Source organism: Eutrigla gurnardus (genome assembly GCF_963514095.1).
Source record: "Eutrigla gurnardus genome assembly, chromosome: 15".
Classification (NCBI taxonomy): Eukaryota; Metazoa; Chordata; class Actinopteri; order Perciformes; family Triglidae; genus Eutrigla; species Eutrigla gurnardus.
Genome location: NC_139938.1, coordinates 10,100,680 through 10,119,390, shown reverse-complemented (window position 1 = coordinate 10,119,390; position 18,711 = coordinate 10,100,680). Strand labels below are relative to the sequence as shown.

Below are 18,711 nucleotides of genomic sequence, written 5' to 3'. Positions count from 1 at the left end.
ATCAGCCCCTGGTTCCATGTTTCCATTTAAATTTAAAATAAATTCTAAATTTTAGAATTTACTTTAAATTTAAATGGAAAACACGGAATTTGTGAAAAAATAAAAAAAGGGTTTAACAAGTCAGCGCATCTGTCTGTCCCCTCAGTGCCATTTTCAGTTTCACTTTCAGTCATGAAGCAGTTAATTTCAGTGTAACAGCTGATCCATGTAAGGAGGTTCCCCACAGATAACAGCTGACTGGTCCTCAACATGTGTTGTAGTTAACTACCAGGATGTTGATCTCTGTCACTTGAGAAAATGAAGCTCGACTCATGTTGTCAGGACTTGTTATTTTTATATAATACGTGAGGAATAACGACCACAACAGAGAAATGTAATTTATTCTGACTACGGTTTTCCTCTCCACTTAACTCATTGATTTGACATCAACATCAATTAATTTAATAGAAATTGCAATTGCATGCAAGTATAAATAGATCCTCTGAATAACTCATGTTAATTTCTGTACTTTTAGCTTTTGAATATTTTTCAAATAGTGCTCTGACAGGAGCCAACCACTTTACAACATGAACCCATATTTATTTCTCCTGCTACAGCCAGATCAAAGTATCAAGCCACGTTAAAATGCATCAGAATTTAGGAAATTACATATATTCTGTTAAATCATTTCGTCCAGACCCCCGTTAACTTGTCCCACCCACCTTGTTTTGCATGCATTCCAATGCCTCAAATCCAAACATCAATACATCTTATTGTAGAGTTGTCCGAGGGTGAACTCCTGCTTTCCAGCAAAGAGGCTGGATATAATAGCATCTCATGGCCAATTTACATGACGTTCATTTATCTTGCTTTAATATCACACCGCTGCACACGGGTGGCCATGTCTACCTGCCATTGTCGGCCATCTGCCTGATCATTTTTGCTCCGAGGCTTTATATGGAGATGGACAAAGACATGTTTTACAGCCTCTTTCTCCTGGAGATCCCTGCTGAGCAGCTGTAGCCCTGCGAGGAGAGAATGCACTATAGCTCTCAACAATGATCTCAATGTCTTTCACCAGAGACTCCATACAACGAGCACCACCGCCATCCATCTCCGCTCTCTGAGCTGGTCATCCAATTACAGCTGTTGCTCCAAATTTTGATGTAAGTGACTATAATTCTCGTCTTGGGCTGACAGAGGCTGATGGCTGAGGAAGGACGAGGGCACAATACAGGCCCGCGAGGGAAAACGGACCAAAGGAACCCACAAGAGTTTGTGCTGCATCCTGGCAACACAGCCAGCACTGTCTTCTCCCAGCCACATACAGAGAACGAGGGAGGGAGGAAGCCCGCTTAGACAATGAGGCTGCCTCATTACCACTGTTTATCTTAAGACGGACTAATACTCCAGAAAGAAACACTCCTCTTTTCTTTGGGAGGAAAAGAACATGTGCTGCTTCTTTTGGGGTCGCTGATATTGGGATGTTTTGCTGTGTGTGATTTTTCTTTTCTTTGGTTTTTGTCCTTCTGACACCCACTGATGTCGGTATTTGATTGCTTCCCACCTCCTCTTCTCACGTTGGGAGTCAGTTAATTCAGTTCTTGTGGAAGATGATCAACTGTTGGGGTTCAGATCCTTCCTGGTCCTTCTGAAAGCTCTGTGCATATTCAGTCCACTGACAGAGAGAACAGAGACTGCCTCACCTTCCACTAAACATAAAAAGCTCTGTTCAGCTCACCACAGACACACATTCTTTTTATTACTGATGTTTTTACTGTGACTCGAATATCTCAATTCTGTCACGCTGAATGCATCCATACCAAACATATTATATGAAATGAATGCAAGAGAGCCTTCAGTGAGAGGCCAACCTTGACATATTCACACATACTTCTTCACTGCACATGAAAAAGGCACAGGACAGCGTGATACCGTGCTGCACTCTGCATGGAGTCGATTGTGTCCTGGAAATTATTTCTACATGGAAAAAAAAAAAAAACATTAAAAAAAGGAACTATGGCACAAAAATACATACAGAACAGGATGCTCTTCATTTTGGACCATGCCTCCCATCCTCCAGCGAGCCGACTCAGCCCCACAGCAAATTTAGCCTGCGGCTCATCCCCTAGAGGTGCTTTGAGAAGTGCTTCGAGCACTTATTCGTGTCGGGGCCATCCAGATGTACAGTGCTTCCAGTACAGTAGAGCGATCGAGCACTTCAGCCCAGGTGTCTATCAACCGCTCCGCATAGGTTTTCTCTGCTCATGTGATCTGCCGCGCTGTCTACATCCAGCCCACGCCTTCTGACTGGCAGGCTCCTCCACATAGTTCTACTACATATCTCTATGTGAGCCAAAACGTCAATATCCCTGCCATGAACAGCTACTTTAAAAATAGACCCTCAGTCCTGTGTACAGGCTTTTATTGTGAAAGGTACAACCGGTAGCTGTAATGCTTTTCTGTTGACAACGTCGGAGGCAATAAAGAGTTTACCATATTTGTTCAGATCTTATTATACAAGGATCCTTTATTGTCGTTGTGCAACACGGGGACGACAACCAACGCAGTTGCAGCTGACAAGAAAAACATGACAAACTAAACAAACACAGTAGGGCATTCCTGTAGTTCAACCACAAGGAATGTCAACAGCAACAAGAAAAACTATTCTCTGGTCAGATATCACGACCGAAATCATCGCATTTTAAATTAAACATCCGGAATATCAGCTTTGATGGTTTGAGCACCAAATCATTGATCATCATTATAATTACCTTCATAATAATTACCTTCATAAGCACAACTCAAGTGTGATCCTCTCCCTTTGTGCTTTAAATGGATATGTTATTTTCCCAGGAAATCGACAGACAGAAATACAGTGAAACACATTCTGTAGCCATGTCGTTGTGAATTCAGCTCTTACTTCATAATGAAATCAAGCAAATAAAACTTAACTACTGCCACTTTATGTTGCCAGGACTTGAAAACTATAAAAAGTCAACCTAGCTCAGTTCAACAAGGGATTTCAAATGAGTTGTTGAGCAGATTAAATGCTGGATTCAGGTTCAATACAATGCTCTCTAGCCAGAACCCTAAACATGAAATACAGCCTTTTATTGTGACAGCTCATATACACCCTGCCCACCAATAAATTGGCCTCTCTTTATTCATTCATTATCCTCGTAATTTATTTTGCTCCGTTTATTTGTCATCTTGTGAAATAGCTGGATATCTGCCTCCTCTGTGCCCCGTTCTGTTGCTGCAATGACCCAATTTCCCCACAGGAGCCATTTAAGTTTCATCTAATCTAATCCAACACATCTTTGATTATGATGATATGCAAATGACTTCAGAATAATGTTGGTGCCGTCCGGAAAATGGGGTGGACTTGAAATCAAAGCAGACATTTTTAATAGTTCACCGATATGACAAAACAAAACATCATCTCCCTGACTTCCTTTTTCACCATTTGTGTATTTTTTTCAAAATGTTGAGTTCTCTTTCACTTGACAGCACAATATAATGACTAGACTACTTTGCTACATAAGTAATGGCATCGGTTACATTATGGTATGACAGTGACAGTGAGTGCTCATTAAGTCAGAGGTTAAAACAAGTTCTCTGTGCTCTACTAAACCACACACACAGAGAGTCACTTGATTAAATCCATCCTTGTCTTACCACTGACACATCTAAAATACATAATTAGGTAGGATAGTGAAACATAAATGTCAGCGTAGCAACGTTGCTCTTGAGACCCCTGTTCAGTTCAGTTCAGTGGAGGATATTTGACAAGAAAAATGTAAAAATGTTCAAAAGCAGAGGAGGTCAACATACTTAAAAACATAAAATCCTCATCAAGCAACATAACCTGTGATCATACTTTTGGAATCTTTAGCTGCGTGATTGTTCGGTGCAGAATTGTGTCCCACCTCCTTCACACATTCACCGATTCATCCACTTCATTCATTTTTCTGCTCAAGCATTTATTTATTTATTTCACTTCAAGTGTCATTATCAAGCAGTCGCCTTTGTTTAAGTCTCAACCTTTTTGTAGATAACTCTGCTGCACATTAGTTTGATTTGGGCTCAAAGAGGTACTTTTCCATTTCCGTCGATAGTCTTTGTTTGCATTAGAAGCGCACCTCCACCCGGACTCCATCTACTGATTCACGTTCATGTCAGGCGTAAACAAGGTCAGAGACCGAACCGCCTCTGCTCTCCTTCCGCCAGCAGAGCTCTCTTGCCTGCCGGAGAATCCGCGGCTTAACTTGGATGACCTGACCACGCAGTCAATGTGGATTAAGAACTAATACCTAATCAACTTTGCAGCAGAGACCTCCCGCCCATGAGCTTTACCATGCGTCAAGACGACCCGCGGCAGCACGAGCCACCAGCCACGAGCGCAAAAAGCACAACGGCGTAGCCTACATGTAATTGCAACTTCTTTCCAATAAAGAGCCGCGTGACTGGATGCTACATAGCAATACAACGTGCAGGTAAACGGCATATCATTTAAATGTCATTGTTTTTATTTGCAAAAAAACAACAACAACAAAAAACGCACAACCAGTGCAAAACTAACACTGTTGAGAATTGCCACGCGAGGATTAAACTTTAAGGCAAAAGGTTGCAGCCGGATATAGACGAGCTGGTGTAAAAATACTTGGATACTTAAGAGTCGAGCCGCCGACTCCAACGCTGAACTGCGCTCCACTAATCGCTCCATTTAAGCTGCGGCTTAGATGGAAACGTCTTGATGTCAAAGACAGTCCGCGACACGCAGACGGGACTTAATAGGCTAAATTGACAAAGATCCCCCGTCCGTCCGAACGGAGTCGGACCCGGCTATAACAAGTGCTCCAATGATGCCAGAAGCAATCACTTACCTTGCTCCATCAGCAGGACGGTCATCCCGACCAGCATCGCCCAGTACAGAGGATTCTTCATCTTCACCGCTCTGCTGTTGGTCTGCTGCGTGTTGTCGTCTGGGAAAATAGTCTGCGAGTCTCTGAAAATCCCGAAAAGTGGTTTTCTTCAAGTACCCGGTGCTCCTGTCTGCCTGTAAAGCATCCACCAACGCAGCGCTCAACAGAGTCCCTCCTTCAGCGGAGAGGTTATTGGCAGCGCCGCTGGAGACAAGCTGGCGGCAGCAACGGCAACCACGTCCGGTTGACTTGTTCAAATAAAAGACCCGTACTGCTGTTCGGCTGCTACTGTAGTACACTTGTAGCGGCAGTCTTTTACTTTGAAGAGTCACTTCCTGTCTTGACGCTGTTGTGTGTAGCTAGTTTGATAGGTCGATGAGCGGCAGCTTGCGCCGTCCGCAGTCCGCCGGTGTTCTACGGAGGAAAGCAGCGTGTTTACTACTTGTCATGTTCAGACCTGTTTGTCTTAGTTCGAGGAATAAGAAGTGAGGGAAGCCACTGTGTTGAAAAACACATCCTAAAGACAAACTCTCTCATCATAAGAATGTTACAAAAGAACGAGAAGCATTTAGAATGAGCCTACTAAGTGAAACATATGGAGAAGATTTCTCATTTTAAAGACTTACAGGTCATTTTGTTCCATCACAGTGGCGGGATGGGCTTCCATGTAGTTCCTGTGTGACTCTTCATGTGAGTGGGTGTGACATGTTCTGCTTGCACCTGTAACTCACTGAATTTATCAGCTAGAGTTCTCAAACTTTTATACAAATAGCACTAATTGGAACCTCTGCACAGACCTTGTGAGTTGATGTCAAATACATAATGTTCCTTTATGTTTGGGTAAGTTTTTAGCAATTATACTAAAGAAGTAAAGATTTCAGTCTCCAGCAGTGAAAGCTGCCGAGCAGTTGGGCCGATTTTTAATGTGCAATTAAGATTTTACGGCCCTAAACCAGCAGTGGTGGGTCTCAGCGGGCTCAGGACTCCCGTCAGGACAACAGACAATTAAAGGGATCACAGGATGTATAACAGGATGGGGAAAGCTGTTTTTGAGTTTTTCGTTATTTAACATTAACTGCTTGGTATTCTTTCAGTGAGTTCAGCCATCTGCTGGTGTTCAAGGTGCCCAGCGACTCAGTTACTAGACCTTCTGATTCCTATAGAAACCCAGACAACATTCTCTGACAGCTCAAATGTCTGCAATCAAATGTCTGAGCATGTTAATAGCAATACCAGCAGAGTAGGACTAAGATGGAAGAAAAGCAAACTAAATGTAAAGTAACCTCCTGCACTTCAAATGCCTGATTAAAAATGACTTCATATGTTAGATGTCTTTAACAAATAATAATAATAATGTGTTAGCATGGGTTCTCTGCTCCCACAGTCCAAAGACATGCAGTTTAGTTAATCTTATGTTAATTGATGACTCTTAATAAGGTGTGAATAGAGCTCAGCTATCAAATATTTTTTGAGTAATCTACCGATTATTCCACCGATTTAATCGAGTAATCGGATAAAAAATTAACATTGTATATAGGTCCCATATACACTGTTTATTTATTGACACATTCGGTCAATGACTATAAACAGGAATAAAGATAAGAACAAAGAAAGGGAAAAAAAGCTAAAAATAAATGTTTTTTTCTTTATTTAAATCTCAACACAAACAAGAAATCAAAAACCCCCTCTCCGCACCTGTCCCGGTATTCTAAACGACAACACTCCGATAGTAAAGGCGTTCCCAGCCTAGCTCTGGCCGTACTCTTTGCAGTAAATGTATAATGTTGGAATGCCCACGGCGAACCAGAGACCGAACCAAACGACCGGTTCTTAAAACTACGCCCGACCTGACCGTCAGTTCGGGACTGGTTTGGACGGGGCAAGTGAGACACGACCGGTATCTTACGGTGCGAAGGGGAGACAGGTTACGGGCACAGCAACTTTCTGTACAAAAAAAACGATCGACAGTTTTTGATGCTTAAGTTTGATTAGTCTGATTACTTTTCTTCACAAACATTCAGTGAAGAAGAGACCGGGGTCAGAGCCAATCAGAGATGAAGGCCCGCTCCTACTCGGCCTCTGATTGGCTCAGACTGTGGTGATTTATCTCTGTGCTGTGGGCAAAAACAAATTATGCTACAAACATAAACAGACCAGCTGAATGTTATGAGCACCGGTGCAACCAAGGAACATATTAAGTCGCACTTCACTGATTTTTGGTCGCATGTGCACCCAAAATGGTTGCACTCTGGAGCCCTGGCTTCCTCAAAAACGGTCCATGTGGAACAATGATCCCTGCGATGAGCAGGCTGCATAATGCGTGAGATAGGAATTTAATGAAGCTTCGAGGTAGAGGTTTTGCCTTGAGCATTTTTTGTAATAGAGTTACTCGAGTAAATCCAGTAACCGTTTCAGCCCTAGTGTGAATGTGTGTGTGTGTTAGGTGGTCTGTCTGTGATAGACTGGTGATCTGACTGGGGACCAATCCAGGTCTAACCAGGCAGCAACCTCCGGCTCTGAAAAGTGAAGCCAAGCTGAAGAACCTTAAAAAAGTCTGATTGTATCAGTGTCTGAGAAAATGAGCCTACTTCTCTCTTGATTTATTATCTCAGTAAACATTGGAAACCTGAGTTTATGGTCTCAATCTATAGTTTAAAGTCTTCTTCAATCTAGCAAGATGTTCATTTAGTAAAATATGGTCCATTTAGAGTCAAACAGACCGGAAAGCAGGGGATGCTTTAAGGCGGGGCTACATGCTGATTGACAGGTCTCTACCAATGCAGTTGGCTACTTAGATGACTTTGTAACACTTAGCTGTAAAGTTTGTCAGCAGCTTCACACCAGAATCCAGATGGATCCAGATCCAGTAAGGTGACAGCCAAAATGTCAAACTCAAGGCTTCATAACTGTAGTCGACAAACCAATGGGTGGCATCACGATTGCTTTTCCACTTCTTATATACAGTCACTGGTTGTACCCAGCCTTTGCCCGAATGTCAGCTGGGAAGGCTCCCCACCCCCGCCATCTTGAACAGGAGAAGTGGTTTCAGATGATGGATGGATTTACACCTTACAAAGTGCTTCATAACTCATTGTGTTAAACCAAATGACAGTGACAAAAGGCCAATGGATCATTTGCACAACAAACGTAGACATTAAAATCCCCCATAAAAACTATTTTCTCATATCAGACATCAGAAATGATTTAGAGTTTGGAAATGAAGTTAGATGTGTGTTGAGGGAGGCCATAGAGTACCAGACAGTCAATTGGTTGGTGTATTTTGTTAATGGAGAACAGTTGATGTTAAAATACGGTAAATTGTCCAAAGGAGATGGAAGAGCATTACATTTGTGGCTGTGTTGAAGCTGCACCTCCTCTGAGATAACAAGCCTCATTCGATTGATTGAAATCATCGCAGTGACGGGAAAATGTGGTGATGAAACAGAGAATCATTTATAAATAACACAGCATAAGGCTACTGTTTCAAAAGCAAATAATGCATTTATTGATCAGAACACTCAGCTGAGAACTTAGAGTGGAGTACTTGACTTATGAATGGTTCTTTAAAATCAGCAGAGGGAGGTGCACAGAAACAGCTGTTCATGGTTCAACTGTCCCTTCACTTCCCTGTTGTTTCCCTTTTGACTGTGGATTGTTACAATGTGAGGAAACAGGATCAGGGGTGTATTCCAGAAAGCATCTGAACCCAACCCTGAACCCGACCATGAACTCTACCATTTTCCACCAACGCAAACCTAGTTCAAGAACCGGGCCGGTGCCTTTGCTGGTTCGCAGTTGGTTCAGCTTGCGAACCTTCTGAGAACCTGTTTGTGTTTCCACCGGCTAGAGAGCCCAGAGAGCCACGTCCTTACGTCACTGTGTACGTCAGCATTCGTCTGAGGTTTACCCAGAAAAGCTAGTGCCAACTTCAAGCATAACAACAACAATAGTCGATGACATCGTGTGTCTGCAAATGTTGCTCCTGGCTTTCCGAGCCTACATTGGGCTACATTAGACACGAGAGATAGAGCAAATTTGTGGCGCTCGTCTTGAATGCTATGGATGGAGATTGCCTTTGAGGAGAAAGGTAATTATATAACACGTTTTGATTCCTAGTAACTTTGATGGTGAGATGTTAATGTAAGCCTTTGTTGGGAGCTAACGCTTACCTGCTAGCTCTAATGTTAACGTTAGCTAACATTACCTAGCACACACTACCTGTTATCAATAACATTACATAAGTCAAATAAAAGAAAATGAATGATACAACGATTTATATCTTTACAGGTAGTGTTGGTATTGTACTCAGCTTTTTGTCAGCGTTTTGTAAAGCCTGTAGGCGGACTCAAATGATTACTCGTGTTATTCGAGTAACTCTATTCCAAAAAATGCTCGAGGCAAAAACTCTGCCTCGAAGCTTCGTTAAATTCCTATCTTGCGCATTGTCCGCTCAGCGCAGGGATCGTTGTTCCACACGGATCGTTTTTGAGGAAGCCAGGACTCCAGAGTGCGGCCATTTAGAGTGCACATGCGACCAAAAATTAGTGAAGTGCGGCTTAATATGTTACGCTGCATTCAGCGGATCTGTTTATGTGTATTTTTTTCCCCACAGCATACAGAGATGAATCACCGCGGTCTGAGCCAATCAGAGGCCGAGTAGGGGCAGGTCTTCATCTCTGATTGGCTCTCTCTTCTTGACTTGATAGTTTTTTTTTCTTTGTACAGAAAGTTGCTTTGCCCGTAGCACCTGTCTCCCCTTGCACTGTAAGATACTGGTCCTGTCTCACGCGTCCCCGTCCAAGACGGTGTCGCGAACCGGGCGGTCCATCGGGGCTAGATTTAAGAACCGGTCGTTTGATTCAGTCTCACATTATGCAGTACGGCCAGAGCCAGGCTGGGAACGCTGCTTTTACTGTCGGAGCGTCGTCGTTCAGGATCGTTAAAAAAAAGCATCAGAAACACAACCGGTACCGGGACAGATGCATGGTGGGCCGAGCAGCCCCCCTTCTCCCTGCAGCGTCTCAGTGTCAGACAGCCACAAACCGAAGCAATGATAATAACATTTAACAGTGCTTATAATATCACCAAAGACGAGCATTTTAAGTTAATTTTTAAACTATTTAGGTCATTTTGATTTCATGTTTATGTTGAGATTTAAATAAAGAAAAACATATTTTTTTGTGTGTGAAATGAACAGTGTATATGGGAACTATATACAATGTTAATTTTTATCTGATTACCTGATTAATCGATGGAATAATCGGTAGATTAATCTATTACAAAGAGATTCGATAGCTGCAGCCCTACTCACCACAGCAGAGCACTCACTCGAATGAAAAACATGCACACAGAAAAGGAAAGAGACAAGCACAAAGACACATACACTATTATACGGCCAGGGCCGTAACACCCCCCACGAATGGTTACCTTAACGTCCTGTACCAGCAAAGACCACCGCATCAACCTCTGGTTAGTGTTCTTCATCTGCACCAGAAAAACGCGTTGTAGTCGGTATGGACTTCGACAGGCAACGAGCTTGACCCTAGGTAGACCTCGAAATGTTGGAGGGTAAGCAGCAACGAGAGGGCCTCTTTTTCAATCGTACTGTACTGAAGTGGTTTGTCGTGAACTTTTTGAAGAAATAAAAGATTGGATGCTCGATACAGTGGGCATCCTCCTGCAGCAGCACTGCCTCAGCACCACAGACACTGGCATCCAGCTCCATTTTAAACGGCCGCCAAAATCTGGAGCCGCAAGGACAGGTGTGCCTCAGAGAAGAGCCTTGGCACACTCAAACGCATTCTGACATGCCACTGACCACATAAATGCTTTGGTGACACTAATGAGACTGGTAAGGGGAGCTACAACATCTGAAAAATGTCTGCAGAAGCCACCGTAGTAGCCCATCATGCCTATGAAACAGCGAAGCTCACGCCTAGTTTGAGGAACGGAATTCAAGAATGGCTTGGATTTTGGCAGTGAGCGGGGGCATACCTGACCCACCTACTTCCCGAATTCACATTTTGCTAAGTTCAGAGAGAGGGATGTTTTTTTTAATCTAGCAAAGATTTCATTCAGAGTCTCGACATGCTCAGACTTGTATAAGTCACAATTCCACCCTTCTTGAATTCCGTTACACCTTGCAATGTTTCACACCGGACAGGACTATGTGCATTAAAGGTCCCATATTATGAAAAACATGTTTTCTCTTGTATCTACACCTATAAACTGCTCCTCCCTGAGCCTGTTAACTCCCAGAATGAGGAAAACAAGCAACTCCTGCATGGTCTCTGCAGCCCACCCACTGGTAAAACGGCGCTCCTACGGGCTGTTCAGATTCAACTCCTGTTGTTACGTAACGAAGGGAGTCATTAGCATGGGCCAAACTCCTCTGCGCGATGATAAGAGATATCCGGGAGGGGGCGTTCATCACCAAGGTGAAGTTCGGTGTGTCCTGCGGTGAGACAGCAGTAAGATAGCAGTGCTTCACAATGTCGTCGCTCAGAGCTAGACACACAAATTGCTCTGTTGTTGGTTGTACAAATCAACGTAAGTGCTTATATGTGTGTGCTAACCACTTCACATCGGACTGCTTCAGTAACGAGGGTCAGTAGAAAGCTGGCTTTGCCTCGACACTGACACTCTTAAAAGGATCTATCCCAACCATACGGGACCCAGCAACTTCACCTGAGTCACATAGGCGAGTCATAGCGATACATCCACTGTAAACATTGACGCATGCTACCGCTAGCGGTAGCGGGATCCTCTCCGTGGCTCTCCAAGTAGGCGTCGACAGATGGAGCTCATTAGCATTTAAAGGTGCAGACATAGAAACAGTCTGTTCTCAGCAGAGCTTATTTGAACAACTTTTAGACAGCTGAAATTCAGGACCACGGATAGGTTTGGGGCAATGCATATCGAATACAGTGTTGTTGGACCTCTGACAGCTGTGTGAAATTGATGATGAACAGTATAATATGGGACCTTTAAGCGCTGGAAAGTTGCAGCTAATCGCTAAGCTGCTGGAGGAGGCCACTACTAGTCTCGCGAAACTGAAGAAGACCCGAGGGAGTAAACAACTGGTCCTGTGAGAAGTTCTTGCAGCGGTATTTGTTTGTTTGATAGTATTTACACAAATTAAATATGATATGCATACAAATGATATAACTTTTAGAACCTTGCTGTCTTGTCGATAGTCAAACTGAATAAAAGCACAACAATATTTAAATACATGATTTCTATATAATTTAATTATTTTTTTTACTTTATTAATTTATGAAAATTTGTTTAACGATCATATTTAATTCTGCAGGTGTGGACAATTATATGGTATGTTGTGATTCCATGTTACATGAAATACAATAAATAATATGTAGCCCGGGTGTAGAAAGCAGGGATTCAAATACATTTGTTCCTAAATAAGTGCAGTAATAAATCCGTAAGTTAGCTAAACTCAAATGGCAAACTCACTCTATAGTGCACTATATAGGGAGTGGGGAGTGATTTCGGTCACAGCCTGGGTCAGTGATCAGTAGTGTCAGAGGTGTCGGAATGGGTATGATGTGCTGCGTGCGCTGGTGTAGCCAATTAGTTGTTAATCGGCAGCCCCACCCACGAGCACACCTGAACCTAATCTGGGGAGCAGACACAAAGCCTGCCAGCTGTTAACGGTCTGGCTGATTGGGGAAAATCCAATTAGATGGGGTAGGGCTCTTGTCTCTCTCTCTCTCTCTTGCCTTGCTCACTGCAATCCACCAGACAAGCAGTGCTGTCAGTCACCCGGGAGGCTATGTTTTTGATTTATGTTTATCTGATCTGTGCAGTAGTTCAGTTTTCGTAGCTTAATTTCAATTAGGTTTAGTTGCTTTGTTGGGCAAGGGTAGAGGGTTAACCCCCAGTTCAGATGGCCCTGGTTGGTTGGTCTGGGAGTCTGCTCTTCTTTTATTCTTTTTTGCTGGCCTATCAGTTTGTTTGTTTTGTTTGATGATTGGAGAATTAATCAAATTTACCTTCTTGAGTTTGACCTCACTTGAAGGGGCTTGTAACATTATCCCACAGGCACAAAAAGAATGTGGCTACATCTGAAAATGAAGCATAGGAATATTGTGCAAATAAGTACACTAAGGCATGCATTTTTATCTGGTCGTGGATTATGTCCGCGATTTGAAAATATATTTCTATATTTCTTCTTTTCTTCTGTAATCAAAATCCTCTCCTGATGTAAAGCTGCTAGAATCACTTTTGCTTCCATATCGATTAGAAAAGGACATCACATTTCTCCAGGGTTGGTTCAGAGTCCGGAAAAAGGCGGAGACAGAAAGGGAGAAACTCAGGGTTTGTTGAAGAAAATCTGGCAGCGAGCAGGTTAGGTTCACAGAGTCAGTTACTATGGTAACTGACCTAAAGATTGACTTCACTCTCTTTCTGGAATGGAAAACTCAGAGTATCCCTCTTCTCAACAAACTCAAGAGTTTCAGCAAAACCTTTCTGGAATACACCCCAGAATTGAAAGTTTTATTTACAACCATGAAAAGCAAGCAGGCGGACAAAACATGACAGACAGACAGACGTAGACACACACACACACACACACAGAACACACACAGAACAGTCAGTCCATTATTGTGAAACAGCTAAAATGTATCTGGGCCAATCATTTTTCTTGTTTCCCCTATTTTCTATAGATACATAAAGTTACATTGAAGGATAAATAAAACATTTAAAAAAAAACATGATTCTACGATCAGTCCACAATGAGCATGACTTGACCATTCAGATTCTTAGTCTATTGAGAGAGCTGACATTGGTTTAGGAGACGACTCTCAACAGATACAATCTGATCTGATGACACTGTGGGTGGAGGGGGAAATGACCATAGAGCATTACAATATATACCTGCTACTTATCCACTTATTTAGTGTTTATCATTATAATGATCCACTTATTTAATGTTTATCATTATAATGATGAACACTAAATAAGTGGATAAGTCATGAATAGGTCATGAATGTCTCTGAGAAACAGACGAAATGAAATAACAGTGTTCTGATCACTCCACACGGGGGCGGTAGGGGGAGGGATTTCTGAGGAGACTCCTGTTGTTGTTGTTGTTGGGAACTACACTCAAAAAAATATAAACGCAACACTTTTGTTTTTGCTCCCATTTTTCATGAGATGGACTTAAAGATCTAAAATTCATTCCAGATACACAATATTACCATTCTCTCAAACATTGTTAACAAATCTGTCTAAATGTGTGATAGTGAGCACTTCTGCTTTGCTGAGATAATCCATCCCACCTCACAGGTGTGCCACATCAAGATGCTGATCTGACATCATGATTAGTGCACAGGTGTACCTTATACTGCCCACAATAAAAGGCCACTCTGAAATGTGCAGTTTTGTCTCACAGCAAAATGCCACAGATGCCACAAGCATTGAGGGAGCGTGCAATTGGCATGCTGACAGCAGGAATGTCAACCAGATCTGTTGCTCGTGCATTGAATGTTCATTTCTCCACCATTAGCCGTCTCCAAAGGCGTTTCAGAGAATATGGCAGTACATCCAACCGGCCTCACAACCGCAGACCACGTGTAACCACACCAGCCCAGGACCTCCACATCCAGCAGGTTCACCTCCAAGATCGTCTGAGACCAGCCACTCAGACAGCTGCTGAAACAATTGGTTTGCATAACCAAACAATTTCTGCACAAACTGTCAGAAACCGTCTCAGGGAAGCTCAACTGCATGCTCGTCGTCCTCATCGGGGTCTTGACCTGACTCCAGCTCGTCGCCGTAACAGACTTGAGTGGGCAAATGCTCACATTCGATGGCGTCTGGCACGTTGGAGAGGTGTTCTCTTCACGGATGAATCTCGGTTTACATTGTTCAGGGCAGATGGCAGACAGCGTGTGTGGCGTCGTGTGGGTGAGCGCTTTGCTGATGTCAATGTTGTGGATCGAGTGGCCCATGGTGGTGGTGGGGTTATGGTATGGGCAGGCATCTGTTATGGACGAAGAACACAGGTGCATTTTATTGATGGCATTTTGAATGCACAGAGATACCGTGATGAGATCCTGAGGCCCATTGTTGTGCCATACATCCATGAACATCACCTCATGTTTCAGCAAGATAATGCACGGCCCCATGTTGCAAGGATCTGTACACAATTCTTGGAAGCTGAAAATGTCCCAGTTCTTGCATGGCCAGCATACTCACCGGACATGTCACCCATTGAGCATGTTTGGGATGTGCTTGACCGGCGTATACGACAGCGTGTACCAGTTCCCACTAATATCCAGCAACTTCGCACAGCCATTGAAGAGGAGTGGACCAACATTCCACAGGCCACAATTGACAATCTGAGAAACTCTATGCGAAGAAGATGTGTTGCACTGCATGAGGCAAATGGTGGTCACACCAGATACTGACTGGTTCTGAGTCCCCAGACCCCCAATAAAGCAAAAAAATGCACATTTCAGGGTGGCCTTTTATTGTGGACAGTCTAAGGCACACCTGTGCACTAATCATGATGTCAGATCAGCATCTTGATGTGGCACACCTGTGAGGTGGGATGGATTATCAAAGCAGAAGTGCTCACTTTCACACATTTAGACTGATTTGTGAACAATGTTTGAGAGAAATGGTAATATTGTGTATCTGGAATGAATTTTAGATCTTTAAGTCCATCTCATGAAAAATGGGAGCAAAAACAAAAGTGTTGCGTTTATATTTTTGTTGAGTGTATTAACAACACAAATCTAGAGGATCTTAAGCATGAGCTCCATCAAGCCTAGCGGATCTTGGAGTGGAAGAATGGGATGAAGAACCTAACCGGTTTGCTTGTGCTCCTCCATTCAGTGTGGTCTTCTATGAACTGTACCCTAACCCCTGTGCTTGTGAATACAGCTTTTCTACCCTGAAATTGATTAAAAAAAAATTGGTTGTGCACCACAATGACCAATGAAAGATGGGGAGACCTTGAGGTGCTAAGTGTGGAGTCCAAAGATATGGAGGAGTTCATGTACCTGTTTAGTGGCCTTACGGTTGTTTTGAAGGTTGTTTTGTATTGTTTGTATGTTTCTTTAATGGACCCTGAGTCCCTAGGGGTACTCCACCAAACTCGCTAATTAAGGCGGCGCTTACCTAGTTAAGTCTGGTTAGAACTAATGCCAACTTCCACTTGCGGCTTAACCCATTCCATTAACGCATTTCAGCTGCGCCTTGTTGAGGCTAATTCAAGCCAGGTTAACGTTGTCGTGTGTTACGGGATATGAAGCCAGACCAGAACCGTGAATGTCGAATCATCGAGAAAATGGCAGGAAAGACCAGAGCAAAAATTATTGATGGAACTGTACGAGGAGTACAAACCCATCATAACCAAAAAAGGGAATACTGTAGTGATGAATAAAAATCGCGAGGCTGCTTGGGCAAGAATTGCCGAGCGAATAAATGCGTAAGTACCGTAAGAGTGACATGTTCTAATATAATGCTGACAAATGTTTCACTAACGTGAGGATAGTGTAGAGGTAACGTGCCAGCTTTGCATGGGGCCGACCACGGCTCAATCCCTATGGAAGTATGAGAAATTTCTTTCTTTAGCCGGAACTCACTCTCTCTATTTCTCTCTCTTTTTTAGATAGGCCTAGTAAATACATTGACTAACACATTTATCTCAACAATTCAATGAACACATTCAATGAACTTATTAATGAACGATTTATGTGACTGACAATTGCATGCAGCAATGCCTTTGTCATTGGGATCTATAACATGCTATTAATAATAACATATTTATGCCTATCATGTTTTTGCAAGTTATATTTGGGTTCTGTGGAAATTGTATGACATATTTATCATAGTTAAAGTAAAATGTTGGTCTAATTCTCTGATCTAAAGTCACTTACACAAGCAAAAAAAAACAAAAAAAAAAATCACATAAGACCCGGGTTGCCCGCATCTGGGGGCAGGTGCATCACCTTTCACCCAACTGGGGGATGAACAAGGAATACCACTCCTGAGTGGTGCTTATCATTGTTGTTGTTGTTGTTATTATTATTATTATTATTGGAGCCATTCCACAGTGCACAGAGATGTTTACTGGTAAGGAGAATAGAATATTGTTGAATAAAGATTAAATGTGAGAATGTTCGTTGATAGTATTCAGTTTGCGGAGCGCTTACATGCTTACTGATTAAGGGCCCTAGTTTCGTAGACCAGAGGGGTATTCCATCAAACTCGCTAAGCGCAAAGCCGGGCTAATTTCGATAAGCCTCGCTACCTTTAGCGAGAGTTGCGTTCCATCAACGTGACTTGAGGGACTCTCCGCTAAGTAACCATGGGAATTTATCCGACCAAACTAGCCTGCTCCGGGGCAGGCTTAACATCAGGCTTACTTTAGCGGGGGTTTCAGAGAAGTCCGTCTGTCGGAAACAACTGTACCAGCAGAAGGTTCCGCCAAGCCTAGTCCTCGTGATTTCATCACGTGAAAGACCAAAAATTACCAAAATTACATATATGAAGTACAAACTATATTTGCATCAAGTGTCTAAGAATACATGCTTGCAATTACAAAAATATGAATAAATCGTTTATTTCCTGAACACCGACTATCTAAATACATATCTATTTCTTGTGTTGCTAGTCTCCCAGTTGGGTGAGTGGTGATGCACCTGCCCCCAGGTGCAGGCAGTCCGTGTTCAAATCCCGACCAGAACGTCTTACAAATCATTTTTTTTGGATTGCATAATAATCTGTAGATCAGAGAATTAGACCAACATTTTACTTTAACTATGATAAATATGTCATACAATTTCCCCAGAGCCCAAATGTAACTTGCAGAAACATGATAGGTGTAAAGATGTTATTATTAATAGCATGTTGTAGATCCCAATGACAAAGGCATTGCTGCATGCAATTGTAATCCACATAAATTCCATTCAGGTGAGTTCATTAATAGGTTAATTGAATGTATGAGTTCTGTGGTTGGATGGGCCTTCCAAGCTAAGGTATATAAGCATCACCACTCATGCCCCTGTTAGAGCAAACAAGTAGGCAAGAATGGCATGCCCGTTTACAGATGACGAGCCTGTAGATGTCGGTGCGCAAATATTGCAGAATGCATTCCAGCCACCAGCCAGACGCATATTTCGGGACAGGGCAGACCCACTGGCCTTCACTGAGGAGTACCTGTGGGAGAGGTACCGGTTTTCAAGGGCCAGTATCGTGTACCTGACTAGTTTGCTGGAGCCTCAGATTCGAAAAACGACTCAACGCAGTAAGGCCCTTACCTCTGTGCAGTCAGTGTGTGTGACCCTCCGGTTCCTAGCATCAGGGACCTTTTTATATACTGTGGGTGACGCAGAGAGTCTCTCCAAAGCCACTGTCTGTAGGGAGGTAAGGCGAGTGTGCCTTGCCTTGAAAACACTGCTCGGTGTTTTTGTATTTTTCCCTGGCCCTCTACCGCCACAGAGGGTCAAAGAGGAATTTTATTCAATTGCAGGCATGTGATGATTAAAATAATGTATGAAAAATAGTCATGTAATGTTGTAATACATCAGCAGACTAACAGGAACGTTAATCTTCTGCAGGCTTCCCTAATGTTATAGGGGCGATAGACTGCACGCATGTGCGCATCCAGGCCCCACCTGGTCCTGATGAGGCAGACTATGTTAATAGGAAGTCCTTCCATAGTCTCAATGTACAGGTACATATGTATAAGACCAGTTGTGAATATGCAGGATAGTTATTTGTAGGACAAGCACTCTTGTAACTCAAATGCAATTTTTACATTATTGAATATTGA

At 42.9% G+C, this 18,711-nt stretch overlaps 2 protein-coding genes across 3 annotated transcripts in view; both read right to left on the bottom strand.

The window, feature by feature from the left end:
* ntm (neurotrimin) overlaps positions 1-5,059 on the bottom strand; it is a 447,919-nt gene extending 442,860 nt beyond the window's left edge. For both annotated transcript variants that reach the window (XM_084029505.1, XM_084029506.1), the window contains exon 1: positions 4,869-5,059. In XM_084029505.1, coding sequence (XP_083885631.1) covers positions 4,869-4,929 — 61 coding nt within the window. In that variant the 5' untranslated portion in view covers positions 4,930-5,059. The remainder of the gene's footprint in view (positions 1-4,868) is intronic.
* hspa8 (heat shock protein 8) overlaps positions 1-18,711 on the bottom strand; it is a 160,183-nt gene that overhangs the window by 30,447 nt on the left and 111,025 nt on the right. The window lies entirely within an intron of this gene.